General features: G+C 43.7%; 1 protein-coding gene across 9 annotated transcripts in view; it reads left to right on the top strand.

Moving 5' to 3' along the window:
- Window positions 1-10,839, top strand: part of GLI2 (GLI family zinc finger 2) — a 350,757-nt gene extending 339,918 nt beyond the window's left edge. For all 9 annotated transcript variants that reach the window (XM_061609156.1, XM_061609157.1, XM_061609158.1 and 6 more), the window contains one exon: window positions 4,506-10,839. In XM_061609156.1, coding sequence (XP_061465140.1) covers window positions 4,506-6,865 — 2,360 coding nt within the window. In that variant the 3' untranslated portion in view covers window positions 6,866-10,839. The remainder of the gene's footprint in view (window positions 1-4,505) is intronic.
- The last annotated feature ends 11,425 nt before the right edge of the window (window positions 10,840-22,264 follow it).

The following is a 22,264-nucleotide window of genomic DNA, read 5'->3' as shown; positions in this document are numbered from 1 at the left end:
TTGATCTGGTGGTCAGACATGAGACACAGAAGGGTGGGTGGTATCCAACAAAGTGCTTCTGCTAGTACAAGGATTTCCACTTGTGCAACGGGACTTCTCCTACCGTTCCTCACATGCCCCACACATCCTCCCCAAATCTTCTCCAGAGGGTTAGGGGGAAAACCCAGAACACATTTAGGGGGCACACGAGGAGACAAAGGGGAAGTTCTGTTGCACAGCCCAAAATCTTGGAGCTAGTTGGAAAACTTCATTAATTACTATCCAGTGTCCTGAACATGTGTACCAAATTTAATTCTGTTATCTCTGTATTCAACTAAGTTACCGCATTCCAAACAAACTTACAAAGTAGAATGCCAACTCAAGCTAAACCAAAAGCCTCATTTCACTCATCCAATAAGGAATATGCAATACAAATAAATATTGAGGTTAGGGAATGTTTTATTTGTTAACATTTCTAACTTTCATCCAAATGAATCCCACTTGGACAGGATAGTGTACAATAATAACAATCATAAAATACAATAAAAGCAAAACAAAAACCATGATAAAGCTAAAAAAATAAACTGTCTTCAAACAATAAAAACAGAAAGACAACAGCTAAAGACCAAATGTAGCCCTTTTTAAATGCCTGGGCAAAAGTCAGAGCACCACCACATGCAAATAGAACACATGTCATTGAGGAACAGCACACAGAGAAGGGCCTCAGCTGACAGTCTCCATTCAATATTTGTCCTGCCCATGCATTACAATCTGTGATTGTGGCTGGGACTGGATATTGCTCAGCTAAGGACTGAATGAACCCTGCCTGGTGAATCTGGCTCTTGAGAGGGACTTAATACTGGGAACGATCTATCGTCCCCCTGATCAAAATGCTCAGGGAGACCTTGAGATGAGATATGAAATTGAGGAAGCATCCAAACTAGGAAATGTGGTAGTAATGGGTGACTTCAACTACCCGGACATAGACTGGCCGCATATGTGTTCCAGTCATGACAAAGAAGCAAAGTTTCTAGATATTCTAAATGACTATTCCCTAGACCAGTTGGTCATGGAACCGACCAGAGGGACGGCAACCCTGGACTTAATCCTCAGTGGGGACCGGGACCTGGTGCGAGATGTAAGTGTTGTTGAACCGATTGGGAGCAGTGACCGCAGTGCTATTAAATTAAACATACATGTAACTGGCCAATTGCCAAGAAAATCCAACACGGTCACATTTGACTTCAAAAGAGGAAACTTCACAAAAATGAGGGGATTGGTAAAAAGAAAGCTGAAAAACAAAGTCCAGAGTGTCACATCACTCAAAAATGCTTGGAAGTTGTTTAAAAACACTATATTAGAAGCTCAACTGGAGTGCATACCGCAGATCAGAAAAGGTACCGCCAGGGCCAAGAAGATGCCAGCATGGTTAACGAGCAAAGTCAAGGAAGCTCTTAGAGGCAAAAAGTCTTCCTTCAGAAAATGGAAGTCTTGTCCGAATGAAGAAAATAAAAAGGAACACAAACTCTGGCAAAAGAAATGCAAGAAGACAATAAGGGATGCTAAAAAAGAATTTGAGGAGCACATTGCTAAGAACATAAAAACCAACAACAAAAAATTCTATAAATACATTCAAAGCAGGAGACCATCTAGGGAGGCGATTGGACCCTTGGATGATAAGGGAGTCAAAGGTGTACTAAAGAACGATAAGGAGATTGCAGAGAAGCTAAATGAATTCTTTGCATCTGTCTTCACAGTGGAAGATATAGGGCAGATCCCTGAACCTGAACTAACATTTGCAGGAAGGGATTCTGAGGAACTGAGACAAATAGTGGTAACGAGAGAAGAAGTTCTAGGCTTAATGGACAATATAAAAACTGACAAATCACTGGGCCCGGATGGCATCCACCCGAGAGTTCTCAAAGAACTCAGATGTGAAATTGCTGATCTGCTAACTGAAATATGTAACTTGTCCCTCGGGTCCTCCATGCCTGAGGACTGGAAAGTGGTAATGTAACGCCAATCTTCAAAAAGGGATCCAGAGGGGATCCCGGAAATTACAGGCCAGTTAGCTTAACTTCTGTCCCTGGAAAACTGGTAGAAAGTACTATTAAAGCTAGATTAACTAAGCACATAGAAGAACAAGCCTTGCTGAAGCAGAGCCAGCATGGTTTCTGCAAGGGAAAGTCCTGTCTCAGTAACCTATTAGAATTCTTTGAGAGTGTCAACAAGCATATAGATAGAGGTGATCCAGTGGACATAGTGTACTTAGACTTTCAAAAAGCGTTTGACAAGGTACCTCACCAAAGACTTCTCAGGAAGCTTAGCAGTCATGGAATAAGAGGAGAGGTCCTCTTGTGGATAAGGAATTGGTTAAGAAGCAGAAAGCAGAGAGTAGGAATAAACGGACAGATCTCCCAATGGAGGGCTGTAGAAAGTGGAGTCCCTCAAGGATCGGTATTGGGACCTGTACTTTTCAACTTGTTCATTAATGACCTAGAATTAGGAGTGAGCAGTGAAGTGGCCAAGTTTGCTGACGACACTAAATTGTTCAGGGTTGTTAAAACAAAAAGGGATTGCGAAGAGCTCCAAAAAGACCTCTCCAACCTGAGTGAATGGGCGGAAAAATGGCAAATGCAATTCAATATAAACAAGTGTAAAATTATGCCTATTGGAGCAAAAAATCTTAATTTCACATATACGCTCATGGGGTCTGAACTGGCGGTGACCGACCAGGAGAGAGACCTCGGGGTTGTAGTGGACAGCACAATGAAAATGTCGACCCAGTGTGCGGCAGCTGTGAAAAAGGCAAATTCCATGCTAGCGATAATTAGGAAAGGTATTGAAAATAAAACAGCTGATATCATAATGCCATTGTATAAATCTATGGTGCGGCCGCATTTGGAATACTGTGTACAGTTCTGGTCGCCTCATCTCAAAAAGGATATTCTAGAGTTGGAAAAGGTTCAGAAGAGGGCAACCAGAATGATCAAGGGGATGGAGCGACTCCCTTACGAGGAAAGGTTGCAGCATTTGGGGCTTTTTAGTTTAGAGCAAAGGCGGGTCAGAGGAGACATGATAGAAGTGTATAAAATTATGCATGGCATTGAGAAAGTGGATAGAGAAAAGTTCTTCTCCCTCTCTCATAATACTAGAACTCGTGGACATTCAGAGAAGCTGAATGTTGGAAGATTCAGGACAGACAAAAGGAAGTACTTCTTTACTCAGCGCATAGTTAAACTATGGAATTTGCTCCCACAAGATGCAGTAATGGCCACCAGCTTGGACGGCTTTAAAAGAAGATTAGACAAATTCATGGAGGACAGGGCTATCAATGGCTACTAGCCGTGATGGCTGTGCTGTGCCACCCTAGTCAGAGGCAGCATGCTTCTGAAAACCAGTTGCCGGAAGCCTCAGGAGGGGAGAGTGTTCTTGCGCTCGGGTCCTGCTTGCGGGCTTCCCCCAGGCACCTGGTTGGCCACTGTGAGAACAGGATGCTGGACTAGATGGGCCACTGGCCTGATCCAGCAGGCTCTTCTTATGTTCTTATGAGATCCAACTGGTCAGCCTCACACTGCTATACTAAAATAATGCCCTCCCGCTTCCAGGCAAATTTCCTTCCTCTACCTCAATTTTTTATCCTAGAGTTCCCCAGGCTCAGAGGAGAAATGTAAATTATCTATCAGGAAATGTTTCTTTCACCATGAAAGTGGCATTGTTATGTTTTTGTGGTGTATATTTATGAACTGGGTACGTGTGGAGTCCCTGGAGCATGCTAAGTCAATAGGAGAGACTGGGCATGGGAGGTCCAGTTGAATAGCACTGTATTATAATCATCTCTTTGAAGAAAGTGGCTCCGCTTTGTAAATCTTTGAAATCATTCTTCATAGATGATCAATTGTACTGTTTTAAAAGAACCACTGTGCCCATCATATTTTTCATTCTGACATAGTATAGCCTTAAGACATTCTTTCATAGCTATTTCGGTGCTAATTTAATGTGTGATTCTGCAGCAGTCATTTTATTGCCTTTCACTGCCCAGTTTCCTGTTCTTCTATACCTTGTAATATTTCCTTAAGCTGGCGACAGACAATAGCTTCCTACCCCCACACACACCTCTGAAAGAGTTGAAGGTGGTATGAAAGAGTAATCTTGCATACAGCTGTCCCATTGTTAACTCTGATCACACTGGTTTGGTAGGTTTTCATTGTCCTTCAAAAACCTGCAAAACCTGTTTGACCAAACTTGACAGCAGAACAAAAGATAAGAGTGTGCACAACTATGGGCAATGATGGCTTAGTCACATTGTCTTTGGATGTGTTTAATACACTTTTCTGTCTTCAGCATAAGGCTAGCAGCTCTGATAACAGCCTGAATATGTTGCACGTGCAGAACATATAATATATGGGGGGAAAGGGGAAGTAAGACAATACATTCAGGTAACAAAGCTATAGCAATGGAGTTGCCTTTCTTCCACCTTCACTGACTACCAAGCCTACTCTCTTTTCTTCCCCGTCCTCATTCAGGCTGTCTACTGGACAACATGGGTGGTTCCTCTGCAGCGCTGCCTAATCCAAGGATAACAGAGCTGTCCATCAGTGAGGTTACAATGCTGAACCAACTAGCAGAACGCCGTGACAGCTCAACCAGCACCATCAGCTCTGCCTACACCGTCAGCCGCAGGTCATCAGGGATATCCCCTTACTTCTCCAGCCGCCGTTCCAGCGAAGCATCGCAATTTGGAAACCGCCCAAATAACACAAGCTCTGCTGACTCCTACGACCCAATTTCCACAGATGCATCTCGCAGATCGAGTGATGCCAGCCAGTGTAGCGGAATCCCAGGTCTTCTGAACCTCACACCAGTGCAGCAGTACAGGCTGAAAGCCAAATATGCTGCTGCCACAGGTGGCCCTCCACCTACTCCACTGCCTAACATGGAAAGAATGACTCTGAGGAACAAAATGTCCCTTCTTAATGGGTCAGAGCCTCCTTTGCCTTCATTCTGCCTTCCTTCTGGGCCACGGCGATGCAGCGACAGTAGCGCGTATGGGTATGGGGCATCGCCTGCATTCTCTCATGAAGTGCCAGGCAACAACGCAAGACGCGCAAGTGATCCAGTGAGGAGATCTGCTGGAGACCCAGCTTCTCTCCCTAGAATCCACCGTTTCAACAGCACCAACAGTATGAATCCCCTTTACCCTCCTGCAGATAGAAGGAACTTCAACCTTCCAAACTTTACACGTTCAGATGGAAGCCTCACCAGGCATGTGTATTCCCCACGCCCTCCAAGTATTAGTGAGAATATTGCCATGGAAGCAATGTCTGGTGAAGTCGATGGTTCTGTTGGAGATGACGACATTGTGCTACCTGATGATGTAGTGCAATATATCAGATCGCAAAACAATGGGATGGCTGCAGATAACTCTTCCATGGGGTATGGTAACGAAGCACCAAACTTCCAAGTGAATACAAAAGTACAACATAACAATGCAGTAAGCCAACGCAGGATGGCTGTCCCAGATGTAAGTATGAATCGTACAGCTCCAGTGATGAGCGGATGCCACATGAACTTTGGGGCTAATTCCGATTTAAGTAAGAACAACATGCCTGTCCAGTGGAATGAAGTTAGCTCAGGTACTGTGGACATATCCTCTGCTCAAGCAAAGCAGCAATTCCCTCCGCGGAACTTAGCTGTAGTCCATCAAAAGCAGAACTTTGGCCAGTATCAGAACTTTAGCCATCAGCAGACACAGATGGGTCAAAACAATGTGAATGTGACCCTGCAACAGTTGGCGCAGAAGAATGTGAGCATGGATGGGCAAAGGTTAAACTGCATGCACTTAAGGCAGCAACAGGTGAATCCAGGTCCTAGTAACAATCCAGATTTGAACTCGCATGAAGTGTACAATCATGTTCATCAAATGCTGAGCCCAAATTCATTGGGTGGTGATCTCAGCCAGCTTTCTCCTCCCTGTAACAACATGCCAATGAAGCCTGTGTCCCATGTTTGTCCTCAGCAGATAGATTCTATGGCTGATCCAACCTCAATGGTGAACAGTAGCAGAGAATGCATGATACACAATCAGGTCACACAGGAACCAGGACATCAGCAGAGCTTTTCATCTCAGCCAAACCACATGAACTTTTCCATGACACAGGAGGTCTTCCATCAGCCTTCTGCATTAATGACCTCAAATCAGCCAAACTTTGAGCCACAACAGGATTTAGTAGGTACAGTTGGACAGAGCTTCCCTTCTGGTGTGGTGCAGCCTCATCCTCCACCTAATCTCAGTCCTGCAAACAGACACCGAGGGATACGTGCTATGCAACATTTGGGCTACATGAGAACATCTCACCCAGCTAATGATATGAGCCCAGGGCAGGAAAGGGTAGAGCTCACCCCCAAGAGACAAACTGGTATTGCATCATTGCAACCCCAGCAATACAACAATAGTATGAGGGGAAACCATTTGATGCACTATTATGGCCAAATACACATGTATGAACAAAATGGGAATTTTAATAACCATGCAGACTGTAGTGTAAGGCAGCAACAGTGTGCACTGAACATCAAGCCAGCCACAATGCCATCTCCTGGAGCTAATCAGGTTTCAAGCACTGTGGACTCGCATGTTCTGGAGCCTCCTCAGATAGATTTCGATGCCATTATGGACGATGGTGACCATTCAAGTTTGATGTCAGGGACCCTGAGCCCAAGCATCCTCCAGAATCTCTCCCAGAACTCTTCTCGCCTTGCAACTCCGCGAAACTCTCTGACACTGCCATCCATACCAGCTGGAATTAGTAATATGGCAATAGGGGACATGAGCTCTATGTTGACCACCCTGGCAGAAGAGAGTAAATTTCTTAACATGATGTCTTAATACTTAAAGCACAACTGTCTAGAAGTATCCAAGAGATTACATGCTAAGCAATTTTATGCTTTTTTTTAAAAAAAAAACTGTTTCCATAGAGTAGACTTTTTTTTACAAGTATTAAATACATTAAAGGGATTCCAAACAAGGAAAAATGTATTTGTGCAAACATGTATAAACTATATAAAAGAAGCACTGAAAGGATGCACCTCTAGTATTATTTTTGTGCTTGTTTTTTAGAGTGATCAAAGATGCCACCATCATTCCAGAACATACCTCTGAAGTGTCCCTCTTCATACAGCATAGGGCACATTTGTCATAATTTTAAAAAAATCTGACCATTGCCCTTTTCCCTTGTCATTTTTCAGAGTCTCATAGGTTGCAATTCTATGCCCACTTCTCTGGGAGTAAGCAAGTCAACTCAGTTCAACTTACTTCTCAGGAGACACTATAGGATTGCACTGGTAGTTTTTCATTCCTTCAGTCTCAGAAAATACATGGGACTTTGCCAGGTGTGGAACACTAGAGAGTTATGCACAAAAATACTGAAATCCGGTTTCAGATGAAGCTCTCCTTTGAAACAGCATGTGTTTTGCTATCTCCTTTTGGTTTTCCCTCAGTTATCACTGCAAAATGCAATTTTTTGCCCTCTTCAGTGACAAATAGATGGGTGTTATTTTGACCCAAACCCAAAAGCCATACTGTGTATGCTTTATGCTTAATGCTTTGCTTTGTGACCAGAAGGTGCATGCATGCACACACATGCGCACGCACACACACATACACAGCATTGTTTATGCAGCCAATATAAATCTTTGTACCTTGCAGCTTAGCCTAGAAGTATCAGCTCCTGAACAGTTTTGCAGCAAAGTGCCTTATTGCGTGTTAGTTGTTGAGTCGTCAAGGCATCTTTTGTCCATTAATGTCAAATAAAGTGTATCGCCAGAAGCATATATAAAATAAAGGTGCATTTATGTAAGGCATTGCAGTCTTGCTAAAAAGATTTGAGAGGGACACATTGATGGGAAGGAGATGTGAAAGATGAATGCCCTTTTTATAAAAAGAAAAAAACCAGGGTATTTTCACAAGGTGATTTATATCAAGAATTTAGTGAAGGTTTGAAAATGCCACTAATTTAAACATATGTCTGCTCTGGTAAGAGAAAATTCCCTGCTGTGCATAACATAGAATGATTCTTTAAAGAATGCTGATCACACTCTTCACATTGGAATTGAAAGCACAAAGATGACCACATCAGAGCTTGTTTAAATGTGAAATTAAAATGTGATGCTGCAGACATTTTGTATATATTTTCATATCAAAACCCTGGCACATTTGGGGAACCCTCTGTCTTCCCCCCGCTGCCCCCATTTCAAGATACACAAAACTGCTTAGCTACATGTATATATCCCTGTATGGCTCAGTGGCTAAAGTGCAGATTTGGGTGTGGATGATCCACTCAGTTATAACATTTCCTGGGTGGCCTCAAGGCAGTCACTGTTTCTCAGCTTCTCCCTATCTTGCAGGATCATTGTGAAGCTAAAGTGCTACTTCGAGTTCCTTGGTAAAATGGCAGGTTAAGTGAACAACTACAAAGGAGAAATAATTTAGACCAGGGCTACATGTGTATCAACCTTAGCTCACAAAAACAAACTATGCCATTGTCCTTTGCAAGACTCATGGCAATCGTGCAATCAGATGTGTAAAAGGATTGTTGTCCACCAAGTGGTCATATGGTTATGCATTTATCAAAGAGCTGCACATCACAACATGGGAGACACACACATAGCAGTTTCCACGTTGTGAAAGTTTTGGACATGAGAAAGCAGCCTCAAGTATTGTGCACTCCATTCAGTACAAGTATTTAATACCAAACAATCCTTGACGAGCTCACTTCTATGAACTTTGTGTCAGCTTCATGCTTAAGGATTGGGTACCAATAAATTGTATTGGAATATATGTGCAAAGGATTGGGCTTTTTTAAACACATTTATTTCACTGGAGTTTATTTTTCATGTCTTATTTAAAACTGCACTGCTGCTGGGAAATAGGAGGACAGGCAATCATCATTTAAGGGCAAAGGTCAAGAAAAGTCTGAGGAAAGAGTAACACATGCAGGAGTTAGGAGGAGGCTGCCAAAATAAGATATGAAAACCTGTGCATATACATAAAGGGGCTCACAGAATTTGAGTTAATCTGTTCAAGCACAAATCATTGGCATCCTGCATCAAAATATATCCATAACTGTCAATTGATGTCCTGTAACTGTTTACCTCATACATTTGGGTTGAACAGTGAAGATTGAGCACATGACATGAAGGCATTTTGTACAGTAAATTCTCTCCGTTATCTACTTGTACATGTTGATGATGGTGATATTTTCCCACTGTTGATGTTTGAGTGAGAAATGAGCATTTAAACCCAGTTATTCAAGGAAATGTGGGTTCATAGCCTGGCTGTTCTTACCATTTTGATCAATATTATAAGTCCCAGTTGATATGTCATGCAGTCTTCCCACCCCACCGGATCTTCTTGCAGAAATACTGGTAGCCTCGGAACACAGCCAGAGTCATGAGGAGGTGCCATTTGTTTGGAACAGTGCCTCCAAGTAGACTGTATGTGTAACCATTGCAATTTCTGCAACCATGATGGTTTAAGCAAGGATCTCTAGTAGTCACTGTGTCTTGCACTATGTGTAAAGCCTTCATATAAAGACATGGAGTCATACAAAAGGGGGCTCCACATTCTCTTTGCTGAGCTATAAGGAGGCCTTGTATATGCTCCCAGAAATGACCACATGGGGAACTGTGATTCTAAATTACTGTGGGAATAGAGGTCCACATCATCACTTTGGACACCGTCGGCTTTATAAATGAAGGGTTACCTAGCATAGCTGATTATAGGCGGAAGGTGCCCTCCATGAACTACTCACCCCATGTCTGGTATATGATGCTATAGAAAAGGATCTTGATTTCTCATGATAAGTTTTTGGTGTGGCACAGTTTTCAAGGGGTAGCTTTTCCATATTAATATTAAATTGGTTACCCTTTCCCTTTATTAAAAAAAAAAACCCGTGAGACCCGAAATGCTAAATTCTACCACATGAGAGCAGATTCAGCATGCAAAAGCAGCAGGAAAAAATTACTTTGCTTGTAACTTTAATCATGTCAAAAATTAACGTGAGAATTAGGCATGGTTAGAAGTCCTGCTGAAATTAGTGTAAGATTGGTGTGAGATTTTGAAATGCATTATTTATTATTTTCTCATTCACAATGGATAATATAAGAGCGGGGGAGCAGAGAATAACAAGTACAGGGTTTTCTGGGTACTGCGGTATTATGAGTTCTGACATTGCATACCTCAGTGCAAAACAAGAATGTAAACCAAAATCATGAATGAACTTTGATGAGGTAAATTCAGTACTCATCCTTTATTTCAGATGGCAATATAACTGTTGGCCTAGTTACGTCTGGTGGGGCCTCCTCACAGGGCCATGACCCTCAAGCAACAATTATAAAAGGTTACAGAATGGCTTGGCTGTGTCAATTATGAATGCTGAACTTGACATGGAATTACAATTGCAGGGAGCCTCAATGGGCCAAGTCCATTTTGGAAGTCCCTTGAATTAACTGATCAGAACTTTGCATGGGGGCAAGGTGCTGCTCCATGGATACATATGGATATAAGCCTTTGTAAGCTGTTGTGAGCAACAAGGAAAAAATTACCCACTTACTCATTATTTACTTCAGCTTTACAATGGTGGTCTTCCTGTCTTTAATGTAACAGTATTATAACAACAATACTGGCTTTGTATATATTGTGTATAGAAGACATTCATTATTAATAACAGTATTGTAGCTGAATTGTTCTGTCTTTATATCTTCAGGACCTTTTTAGCTGTTTTCTACATCATCTGGATGGCAGCCACAAGCTGAAACTGTATATAAATGTTTTTGTACATTAAAAAAGTAATTTTTTCATAATTTCCTTTTGTTATTATTGCTTCTTATTCAGGCTACAGTCACAGTAGCAGACTTGCTGAAACCCCATACAGATTCACTGATGACCTACTTCACACACTACATATTTAAGTGCATATGTAAGATGTTAAAGGTATGCACCTAAAAATGGAATGTGTAAATGTGACAAATTATTTTCAGATGCTACTACAGGTATACTTGTCACCAGGGGACCGTGTTTGGTTACATCTTCCTGAGGAGTGAACACCTACCTTTGCTTCTAGGTGTGAGATCATGGCCTTGACTGTTCTGGGTCAAATCCTGACCACTAAAGACTAAGACCAATGCAAGGTAACCTGTACAGTGCAGATTTGAAAGGTTCAATCCACCATCTTGATACAAAATGGTGTCTCAGTGTATCCAAACATAGAAAAAGACTGCTCTTTGATCTCAGGACCATCATGCAAAGTTTGGCTATGATATCTGTAGAGGTGCCCAAATGAAGAGCAAACAACTTTTCAAAACAAATAGTAGATCAGTGAAGCTTGTCATTTTATCAGAGTTAAAAACAGCTTAGTAAGGATTTCATGTTCCATGCCATACTTACATATTTCTTTTGTCCAACTACTGTTGACCCTGGTCACAACAGACTGCTGGTTTTTGAAACCTGCCCCCCCCCCAAAAAAAAGTTTTCTCAGAGTGGGATGTGTGGCTACACTACCAGCAGTGATCTCTCTCTCCAGACATTTCTCTCTCCAGTACTATGCTAATTCTGCTAGTCAAAGGGAAAAGACAAGGAGTTATGCTGGGCACTGAAGTCCTTTTCTTTGACCACTGGAAATCCATCTCAGCCCTTCCTTTTGCAACCGCTCTTCCAAGATAACACAAGGGACCAACCACACACTTTCATTCCTATCATTTCAGGGTTAGAAATATGTAGCTGCTTTTTGTTTCTCATGAATGGTGAAATCTGCATCCAGTTCCAGGAGGCACCAGATGCAAAGGAAAAAAGGGATCCATTGTATAGAAATAGGGATTTCACCAGGGCCAGTGTGTCTTACTGCTGCATGACAAGCTGTGCCTGCCAAAATGCGTCTCTTCCACACAACTATAGAAAGCGTCAAGAGTCCTGTTCTCCTTTGCATCTCATTGTCCTTAGAGCAGCAGATTCTGTACCTGCATGACATCAATGTGGAATTATGCAATACGTGCTCCTCTTTATTGCTCCTTTTGATATCAGTAGAAGATGCCCCAAGCAGCAGGTATTTTATGCACCTGACAGAAGTAGGAGGAACCATAGGCTTGGCCAGGCCTCCATTCCTGCTTGTATCTCCATTGCTGCCCTCCTACCTACCCACTAAGCTCGGGGGCGGGAACCTTTGGCCCTTCAGATGTTGCTGAACAACAATGCCCAGCAAGCATGGCCAATGGGTGGGAATAATGAGAACTGTAGTTGAGCAGCATCTGGAGGGCCAAAGGTTCCCCACACCTTCCCTAGATAAACAAATTAGCAGCAAAAGCCATCCCAGGGCATGGGGAGGAGGCAATTTATAGACATAGAAAGCTGCCTTTTATTGAGTTAGATCATTGATCGCTGACGTTGCTTAATGTTTGCCTATTCTCCAGCAGCCTCTCAGGCGAAGGTATTTCTCTTCATGTACTGATTGTTTTAATTGGAGGTGCCAGGGATTTCACCTAAGACCTTTTGCATGCAAGGGAGATGCCACTGAACTCCCCAAAGAACCTTCTCATATTTTAGATCTGACATGTTACCCATGTTTATTTATTATTTATTTATTAGATTTATATCCCACCCTTCCTCCCAGGACAGCAACCAAAAGCACTAAAAACACTCTAAAACACCATAAAAAGATACTTCAAAATATATTAAAACAACCTTTAAAACATATTCAAACAAAACATCTTTAAAACATTTTAAAAGCTTTTTAAAAGCTTTAAAAAAAAATAAAGAACATATTAGAAAGCACTTCCAACACAGACACAGACTGGGATAAGGTCTCTACTTAAAAGGCTTGTTGAAAGAGGAAGGTCTTCAGTAGGCACCGAAAAGATAACAATGATGGTGCCTGTCTAATATTTAAGGGGAGGGAATTCCAAAGGGTAGATGCCACTACACTAAACGTCCATTTCCTATGTTGTACAGAATGGACCTCCTGATAAGATGGTATCTGCAGGAGGCCCTCACCTGCAAAGCACAGTGATCTACTGGGTATATAAGGGATAAAATGGTCTTTAGGTATCCTGGTCCCAAGCTGTGTAGGGTTTTGTACACCAAAACTAGAAACCTGAACTTAGCCCGGTAGCTAATAAGTAGCCAGTGCAATTTTTCAGCAGTGGGGTGACATGTTGGCAATACCCTGCCTGAGTAAGTAGTCTCGCCATGACATTTTGCACCAGCTGCAGCTTCTGGACCAACCTCAAGGGTAGCCCCACATAGAGTGCATTACAGTAATCCATCCTGGATGTTACCAGTGCATGGACAACAGTGGTCAGGCTATCCCGGTCCAGAAACGGCCACAGCTGTCTTACCAGCCAAAGCTGGTAAAAGGCCCTCCTAGCCACTGAGGTCACCTGGGCCTCTAGTGACAAGGATGGGTCCAGGTGCACCCCCAGACTATGCACCTGCTCTTTCAAAGGCAGTACAACCCCATACAAAGCAGGCAACTGACCAATTATCTGAACTCGAGAACCACCAACCTACAGCATCTCCATCTTGCTAGGATTCAGTCTTAGTTAACTGGCCCTCATCCAGCCCTCCACCGAGTCCAGGCAGCGGTCCAGGGCTTTCATCTGATTCAGATGTTATAGAGAAATAGAGCTGGGTATCATCAGCATACTGCTGACAACTTGCCCCAAATCACCTGATGACCGCTCCCAAGGGCTCCATATAGATGTTAAACAGCATGGGGGACAAGATGCTACCATGGGGCACCCCACAGCACAACTGCCAGGGGGCCAAAATACAATCACGCAACGCTATTCTCTGAAAAGGACCCTGGATATAGGATCGGAACCACTGTAAAACAGTGCCTCCAATACCCATCTCGCCAAGTCTGCCCAGAAGGATACCATGGGCAATGGTATCAAAAGCCACAGAGAGATCAAGTAAGAATAACAGGGTCGCACTCCTCCTGTTCTTCTCCCAATAAAGGTCATCCATCAGGGCGACTAAGGCCGATTCAGTCCCATAACCAGGCCTGAACCCAGACTGGGATGGGTCAAGATCATCTGTTCCAGAGTACTTGCAATTGCTGTTCCACAACCCTCTCAATCACCTTCCCTAAAAAGGGGGTATTTGCAACTGGTCAGTAGTTGTCACAAACCAATGGGTCCAGGATGGGCTTTTTCAGGACTGGTCAGATCACTGCCTCTTTCAGGGTGGCTGGAACCACTCCCTCCTGCAATGATGCATTGACCACACCCTGGATCCACTTGGTCAACCCCCCTCCGCGAGCTTTAATAAGCCAAGAAGCGCAAGGGTCGAGAGGACATGTTTCTGGCTGCATTGTCGCAAGCACCTTGTCCACGTCATCAGGCTGCATCAACCGAAACTGTTCCCAAGAAGTTGCAGCAGACATTGCACTGGACACCTCACTGGGAACTACAGTATATGTGGATGAGGCATTAAGATCGTGAGTAACTTTACCCTCAAAGTGCCTTGCCAACAATCCACAGTGGGCCTCTGAAGGGTTTAAAACTCCATTTCCTTGGCGCTGATGTCAACAGACCCTTGACAATACAGAAAAGCTCCACTGGATGGCTACCTGAGGATGTAATGGTGGCAGAGAAGTGGGCCTTCTTCGCCGCCCTCACCGCTGCACAGTAGGCACGGTTATGATGTTTTACTCGTGCCCAATCAGCCTCACAGCATGTCTTTCGCCACTTGCGCTCTAGCCATCATCCAACCTGTTTCATTGCTCTTAACCCACTGGTGTACCAAGGTGCAAACCAGGCTCCACAGTGCTGGAGAGGGTGCTTGGTGGCAACAGTGTCAAGAGCCTGACATGCCTCGCTGTTCCACAGCATGAAAAAGGCTTCAACAGGGTCGCCTGCTCTATATACTGGAAACTCCCCCAAGGCGTTCAGGAATCCAGTGGATTCCATTAGTCTCTGGGGGCAGACCATCTTAATCTGTCCATCACTCTTGCAGGGGAGGATCAGAGCCATAAGTCTAAACTTCACCAGGAAGTGGTCTGACCATGACAATGGGAAGACATCCAGCCCTCCCATCTCTAGACCACCCCTTCCTCCATCTGGAGCAAAAACCAAGTCAAGGGTGTGCCCTGCCCTGTGTGTCGGGCCAGTGACAACTTGAGACAGCCCCATGGTTATCATGGAAGCCATGAAGTCCTGAGCCAGAACACTAGAGGCAGCCTCAGCATGGACATTGAAATCACCCAGGACTATTGTTCCAGGCTCCTCCAATACCACAGCCAAGATGGCCTCCACCAGCTCAGTCAGATAAGCTGCTGGCAGCAGGTTGGACGGTACACCAGCAGCAACCCTAGTTTACTGTCTCCTTGACCCTACACCAGGTGCAGGCTCTCAAAGCCAGCTCCAAGACACAGTGTGACAGAGATGGAAGTTCTGTAGACCACAGCAACTCCCCACCCCATCCCTGCAGTCTGTGCTGGTGTTGCACTGAGTATCCAGGTGGACAAAGCTGTGTCAGATCAACTCCTCCCAGCTCACCCACCCCAGGTCTCAGTAATGCACACCAAATCGGCACCTTCATCCATGATTAAATCATAGCTGAGCGTAGTCTTACTGTGTACTGATCTGGCGTTAAACAGCAGCACACACAGGCCAGTGGCCACAGCAGATGAGCAACGAGGAACCCATCCATGAGAGGAGTGGGAGTGAGGAAGAAGGCATAGATAGCCTTGTCCTCATCTTCTATGGTAGTTCACCACCTCCCCATGGCTATACTTCCCTCTACCCACGATCACTGAAACTGGGGTGGCATCACCCGTGTTCTTCCTTACTAAGACTACTCCTAAACACCTGATATGAACCCACCAACAGCCCACCAACAAAACCTACCTGAACCAATTGTCCCAGTAGGCCTCTGGGAGAATTGGGAACAGTCAGACCCACTCAATATCTTTCACACAGGGCACATCTACTCCCCACCCCCGTCTCACACCCAAGGAGGGCCAGCCTTCTGCCAGTTACAGACTCTCACTCTGAAGGCATCTGGCAACTTTCTCCTGTTGTTCAGTTCACTGCACAGGCTCTCACCCTGTGCGGGAACTACACATGCGCCCTCCCCTCCCCACTACTAATCTCCTCTAGATTGGTTTTAAAAAATAGAAGGGGGTAGCACCCTCATCCTTGGGACTCTCTAAGGGGTGATCCCCCTTGGTGTCACCCCTCCAGTGGTGACCCTGCCTGTGGCAGACCCGCTGCCCAAGGGCAGCCGGGCTTTTATGCCCCCTGACCTAGCCAGGAGCTGATGCAAGAGGCTGCGCAATTAACTGCAGCCTCTCTCTGGAGCCAGGGTCAGGCAAGGGGTCCCAGTCCTTGCAGCACTTACCAGGGACTTTAGCTGTCTTAAGAGACAGCAACCCAGAGGAGCAAGCAAACAAGCACCTAGATGCTCAGGTACCCACTCCCAGGGCAGGTCTTCTCCAGTCCCCCAGTGCTGCAGCTGTTATGTTGGGGTAATAGAGTTTACAGAGACATGGTGCTAGGAAGATAAGACTTGTGGAATGTGCCCTTACTGGAAACTAAGTTGATGAGTCAACTTCTATACTAGAATCTCTTCTTTTTTTATTAAAATTATTCTCTCACATTCATTTATTGGTTCTTACTTTGAACCTACAGTCATGACAGCATGTCTGTCAAAAAAAGACTAGCCACCACTGTCTTAACAGCGGGCTCTTGTTGCACTCCACCCAAGAACAGCCACTCCAGAGCCCCTCATCCACCCGCAATGGTCTCACTCTCCTACCATGAGTGCTTCTGTTCTTTAGGAGCTGTTGGATCCATTTGGAAGACAAGCTGTGTTGTAACTCAACTGAGCATTCTGTATTATTGGGATGGCAATTTATGACCTACCAAGGCCTCTTGCTGGCAACTATTTAACGTGTAAGTAAAATGGCCTAACAAAACAAACCTGACCCCGTAACTGTAATTTCTCACTCCAGGATTTATGTTTCATGTAAAGCTGCAAACTGCCACTTTAAATATGTGGCCATAAATGTAACATAAAACAAACAAGACCAAAGTGAAGCTCTTAAACACGGGGTTGATCTTGACTCTTTGGACTGCATCTGCAGGCACTTCAACTCTCCCTGTTTACAGTCCCTCTTTTCTAGTCCCTGGGAAAAACACAGCTCTTGTTTTGCCTTCTGGTTAGATGCTGTGGAAACCTTTTGAAAGTTGCCTTAAAGTTTCATTGCCCTCTGAACTCTAGAAGTTAAATCTCTGAGGGGTAGGGAGGGCTGGTGTCTGATCTGCATTGACTGTAGTGCACACCACTGATCTGCAGTGACTCTAGTGCATGGCTACAGAGGAAGCTGCCTTATATGAATCAAACCACTGATGTATTATCCTAAACAAGACTGAACTAGATGGACGAATAGCCTGACTCAGTCTGAGGCAGCTTCCTATATGGTCTGCAGAAAGTGCTGAGGGCCAGTACCAAGGCCTGATGGGCCAGATCAGACCCACAGTCCAAAGGTTCCCCTCTCTTGATCTAAACAAATGGACAGTGACTTGCAGACAAGGGAGTTTCCCAGCCCTGGAGATGCCAGGGATTGAACCTGGGACCTTCTACATGCAAAGCAGGTGCTGTACCACTGAGCTACAGCCCTCCTTTCATCATCACCACCCACAAAAAAACAATGAAAATAATAAAAGTTCTGGAACACATACAGAAAGAGTGGTGGCTGGTGCCCACTGGAAAAGGTGGGGCTGCTAGGAAGTCACAGAGGCACGGCCAATGAGAAGCCACGGGCGTTTAGCGAAGTTGTTCTGGTTTTCTCCCCATCTTTCTCCCTTGCAAAGATACTGGGAACACTTAATCATTACAGTTTTACAAACAGCACCTAACTAAACTGAAAAGTGTCTTACTTTGATTCAGAAGGGGTCCCTGCTGTCACAGTTGCTTCTCTGCTGGGAGAAAAGATGTGTGGCCCCTACCGATTCTGGTTCTCTCCCTATCCTCCTCCTGCACCAAAAAACTGTGGACACTTAATGCTTGGCACCTAAGTGTCTTACCTGAGTTCAGAAGGGGTCACTGCTGTCACAATTTCTAATGTGGGTTCATGCCACAATAACTAGTCATTACTAGGGTTGCCATATTCCAGTTCCACAAATCCGGAGAGGCTAATTTGCATGTTATGCAAATTATTTGCATATTATTTGCATATTGATATTTTAATTGTCCAGTTGTATTGTTTTTGTGCCTAGGAATTACCACCAAAAACTGGGGAAAGATGTGAGAAATCTTTTTTTTTAAAGCAACATTTTCAGCCTTAAATGCCTAGACTCTAGTTTCCAACACTATGGAATATTGATTGATTGATTAAGAGGATTTATATCCTGCCCTTCTGCTGTTAAAAACAGAGCTCAGCACAGCTTACAAATATAATAAAAACAATAACAATACACAATCAATATAAAAACATAATAAAAACACAAAATAGCAACAAACATAAAGTAAGTCAGGGCCGCAGTATGGTTAACCTTTGCTGGTCACTGAACGAAATAAACTTATTTACATTTTTTAGTATGGTTAACCATTACATATACGATATATTTCAGAGATGTGGTGGGTGGAGAAAAACAAGAAGCCAAAATGTTAGGAAAAGGAGTCTTTCACACCACATGCTCAGTTCCAAATACTGTTGCAGCAAGTTTTACAAGTTCCTCCAGTATTCCACTGGTGCAGGCACTCAGACATTCAAAGTATCTGTATGTTTCTTAGGTTTTATAAAAACAGAGCTTTGCTTAACTCAAAGTTTCTTCTCCCTTTGATCAACCACATCTACACAGGTTCCACCTCCATACTCAAAATGAAACTGGGCCTGGAAGTGTGCAACAACCCCACACATACCTTGCTAATTAGATTACCAATGCCAGGATGTCTGTCTTATCGACTACTCTCCTGCTCCCCCCCCCCGGGGCATCATGAAAGACCCAGTCCTGGGCTCAGAAAGAAAATAAATATCTGGTCTTCTTCAAAGTACTCATAAGCCTCTTGTTTTAATTAAAATAATAATTATAAATTCTTGCTCTTATCACTAATGGGAGTTAATTACCTTGCATATGCTGCTGTTGCTTCTATGGCTGTAACAGAGTGAGGTTAAAGATAAGTGAAATGCAAATAGGAAAAAAACAACACAAAAGGCAGTAACACTTTCCTAAATGTAATACCATACCAACCACAACAAGATTCCTATGAGTAAGGCAGAAAACTCAGCATCCCACAACCAGTCACGATTCATAACCAAACCCAAACTAAAAATATCCTAGCAGCCAGTCAGCCAAGGTCACATGAATCCCCATGCAGCACAACCTGACCTGGGGACTGCAGTTAATGCAGAATGCTGCAGCACAATTGCTGACATGAGTGAGATCCTATCAGCACATAGTACCTCTGCTCTGAAATCTGCATTGGTTGCTGATTTGCTACCAGGCCAAGTTCAAGCTGTGCTTTCCATGTTATGGGTGCCACATAGTACAGTACTTGTTCTGCTCTTGTAAGAAATCAGTCCTGTAAAGTGGCAGCACCTACGCTTTGGAACTCCTTGCCTATTGACATTAGGCAGACACCTCTTTTCAGCACCTGCTAAAATCAGTTTTCTTGAGGCAAGCCTCTCCAGGCATGTGGAAGCTATTGTGTTTTTAAATCTGTTTTTCATTGTTGGTTTTATTATTTTGAATGTTTTTAAGTATCTGTCCTTAATGCTTTTGCCAATAATTTTATTGTTTTAATTCTTTCTGTAAACCACTTTGAGATTTCATACAATAAAGCGGTATATAAATGTTGTAAATAAAAACACATAAATAAATGTTGGAGTCACTGTGGCCCTTGAGTCTCTTCCCACTTTTAGGAACCAAGGAATCTGCCTTATACCGATTCAGTCCATTTCATACCATGATTTCTTAAATGCAACACCATACCAACCACAACAAGATTCCTATGAGTAAGGCAGAAAACTAAGCATCTCACAACCAGTCAGGATTCCTAACCAAAAACCAAAAATATGATAAATGAAGAAATGTTTATATAAGCATGACTATCAAATATATTTATTATTTACACAAACTGTAAAGATATTTATAGTGCAATTAGCCTAGGTTTATTTATTCAGAAGCAAGTCCCAGTGTATTCAGTGGGGCTTACTCAAACAGGGACAGAAATGCAACCTCAAGTGATAAGCAACTTCCTTCACACAACCCAAAATTCCAAATCATAAGACTCCATACACGCACACGCACACACTGCAGATGTATAAATACATACAGCCCATATAACAGTTTATTGTCAAACCAGTTGGTCATTGCAGAAAAATCAGTATTAGTTTTAAAGAAATCAGTATTAGTTTCCTACAGAATAAAAACTGTAATACCTAAGTAAGCCCTGCCTACTTGCTTTAAAATAGGACTGGAGAAGAGAGAAAGAGTTAGAACACAAACACAATTCTTTTTTACATTCACTCCAAAGTCCCATTCATTTTCAGCAGATTCATAACCATGTCTACTCAAAAGTAAATCCTGTTGAATTCAATGGGATTTACTCTGGACATATGGGATTAGCATTGCTTTTACAAAAGCAAGTATTGGGAAGGTTTTCAAAACACTACCCAGGATCTGACTCCTGCACACAAGAGGAAATGTATATACTTACCCAATTTATGAGATTTTCAAATAAACGGGGGGAAACCACCATTTTCTGGCATTGCAATGAGGTTTTCTAGACACTGCCTCAGGTCAACCAAATGCAACCCTGGCTTCACTGATTGGCTGCAATCCTGAACGGGCAGGGTTAAAGCTACGAAGTGCTATATAGTACTGTTTAAAGAAAGATTTAACAGTCAGGGGGGCGGCTGACGTTTTTATGTATATCTCGAGAACTGGATCACCTAGAAACTTAATTTTTTAAAAAAATAAAGCTGAGAATCCGGGCCACCTAAGGGGCTAAACGGGTGCCAGGTGGCATGCAAAGAATCCAGGTAAAACCCAGCTAACCAGGCAATATGGCAACCCTAGTCATTACTCAGAAAGAAGTCCCACCAAACAGGGCCAGCGCCAGGCATGACTGGGTGGGCCCTTGTCTGCCATGGGTCCCCGGTGCCCACCCCCATGTGCCACCTACCTCTCCCGCTGTGGTGAATGTTGGCCACACTGTGCACACATGCTTGCCATCAATCAAGATGGCAGCAGGGGCATTAGCCCCTTAGGGAAGCCTTGGCCACCATCTTGGTTGATGGCAGGCCTGCGCACAGCACAGCCAGCATTCACCACAACAGGAGAGGTAGGTGGGGTGTGCACGCTGGCGTCACAGGCCTGCACGGTTGTAGGGGGAGAATGCCTGGGAGCTTCCTTTCTGCAATCTGCAGCAGGGTTGGGAGCCGACACTGCCACGGATCAATGGACGTGCTACCCTCCCACCGTAAGGAGGGACCTTTCATGGGCCTTCGGCCAGGGCCCTACCTGGCCACCCTCTGATGCTGCCCTGCCACTGAATTCCATGGGGATTGCTGCTTGATAAGTCTGTACAGGATTGCAGCCTGAATTTGTTGAATTTGTCAATCTTAAAAGTGCCACACAGGACCCCCAAAATTTCCAGACTTGTTATCCTCATAACCACCCTGTAAAGTAGATCACAGTGTAATTTTTAGCATAAGCTGTTTGGGGCAAGAGTCCACTTCACCAGATGTATCATTCTTGGTAATCCATAAAAGCTTATGTTGTAATACATTTTCTAGCCTTTAAAGGATAATACTGGACTATTGTCTAAAATAGGACTCAGCAATATGCCCCAAAAGTCCACACTTCCCTCTCTTTCCACATAGATAAAAGATAATTCACAGCTAGGCCCTGAGGCAGTTGAAGAGATAGGTTTCTGGTGGGCTTTTCTCATGCCCAAGGTGTGTTCCAATTTGTTCTAAATAAAATGGTTTGGTCACCATCCTTTGTATAAAGAGTACATCTTACAATCCCCACAGTCCTGCACTCAGTCTCCCCACACCAAAGTGACAATAGCAATCAGTACATGTCCACAATAGCTAATCCTAGGTTAAATCAAGCTGCAAGGACCATCATCAAGTTGCCAGACTCATGGGATCTAAAAAGGAATGCATATCCCATCATGCCTTTGAATAAAACCACTCCCCTTTGTTTCTCAGCATAATTAATTATCCTATTTATTCCATCATCTTATAATGAGGGTGAACCGCTGCAGGATTAGGAAACA

The sequence above is a fragment of the Rhineura floridana genome, chromosome 2, assembly GCF_030035675.1.
Source record: "Rhineura floridana isolate rRhiFlo1 chromosome 2, rRhiFlo1.hap2, whole genome shotgun sequence".
In the NCBI taxonomy this organism is placed as follows: domain Eukaryota; kingdom Metazoa; phylum Chordata; class Lepidosauria; order Squamata; family Rhineuridae; genus Rhineura; species Rhineura floridana.
This window is presented reverse-complemented; position numbering and strand designations above follow the sequence as displayed.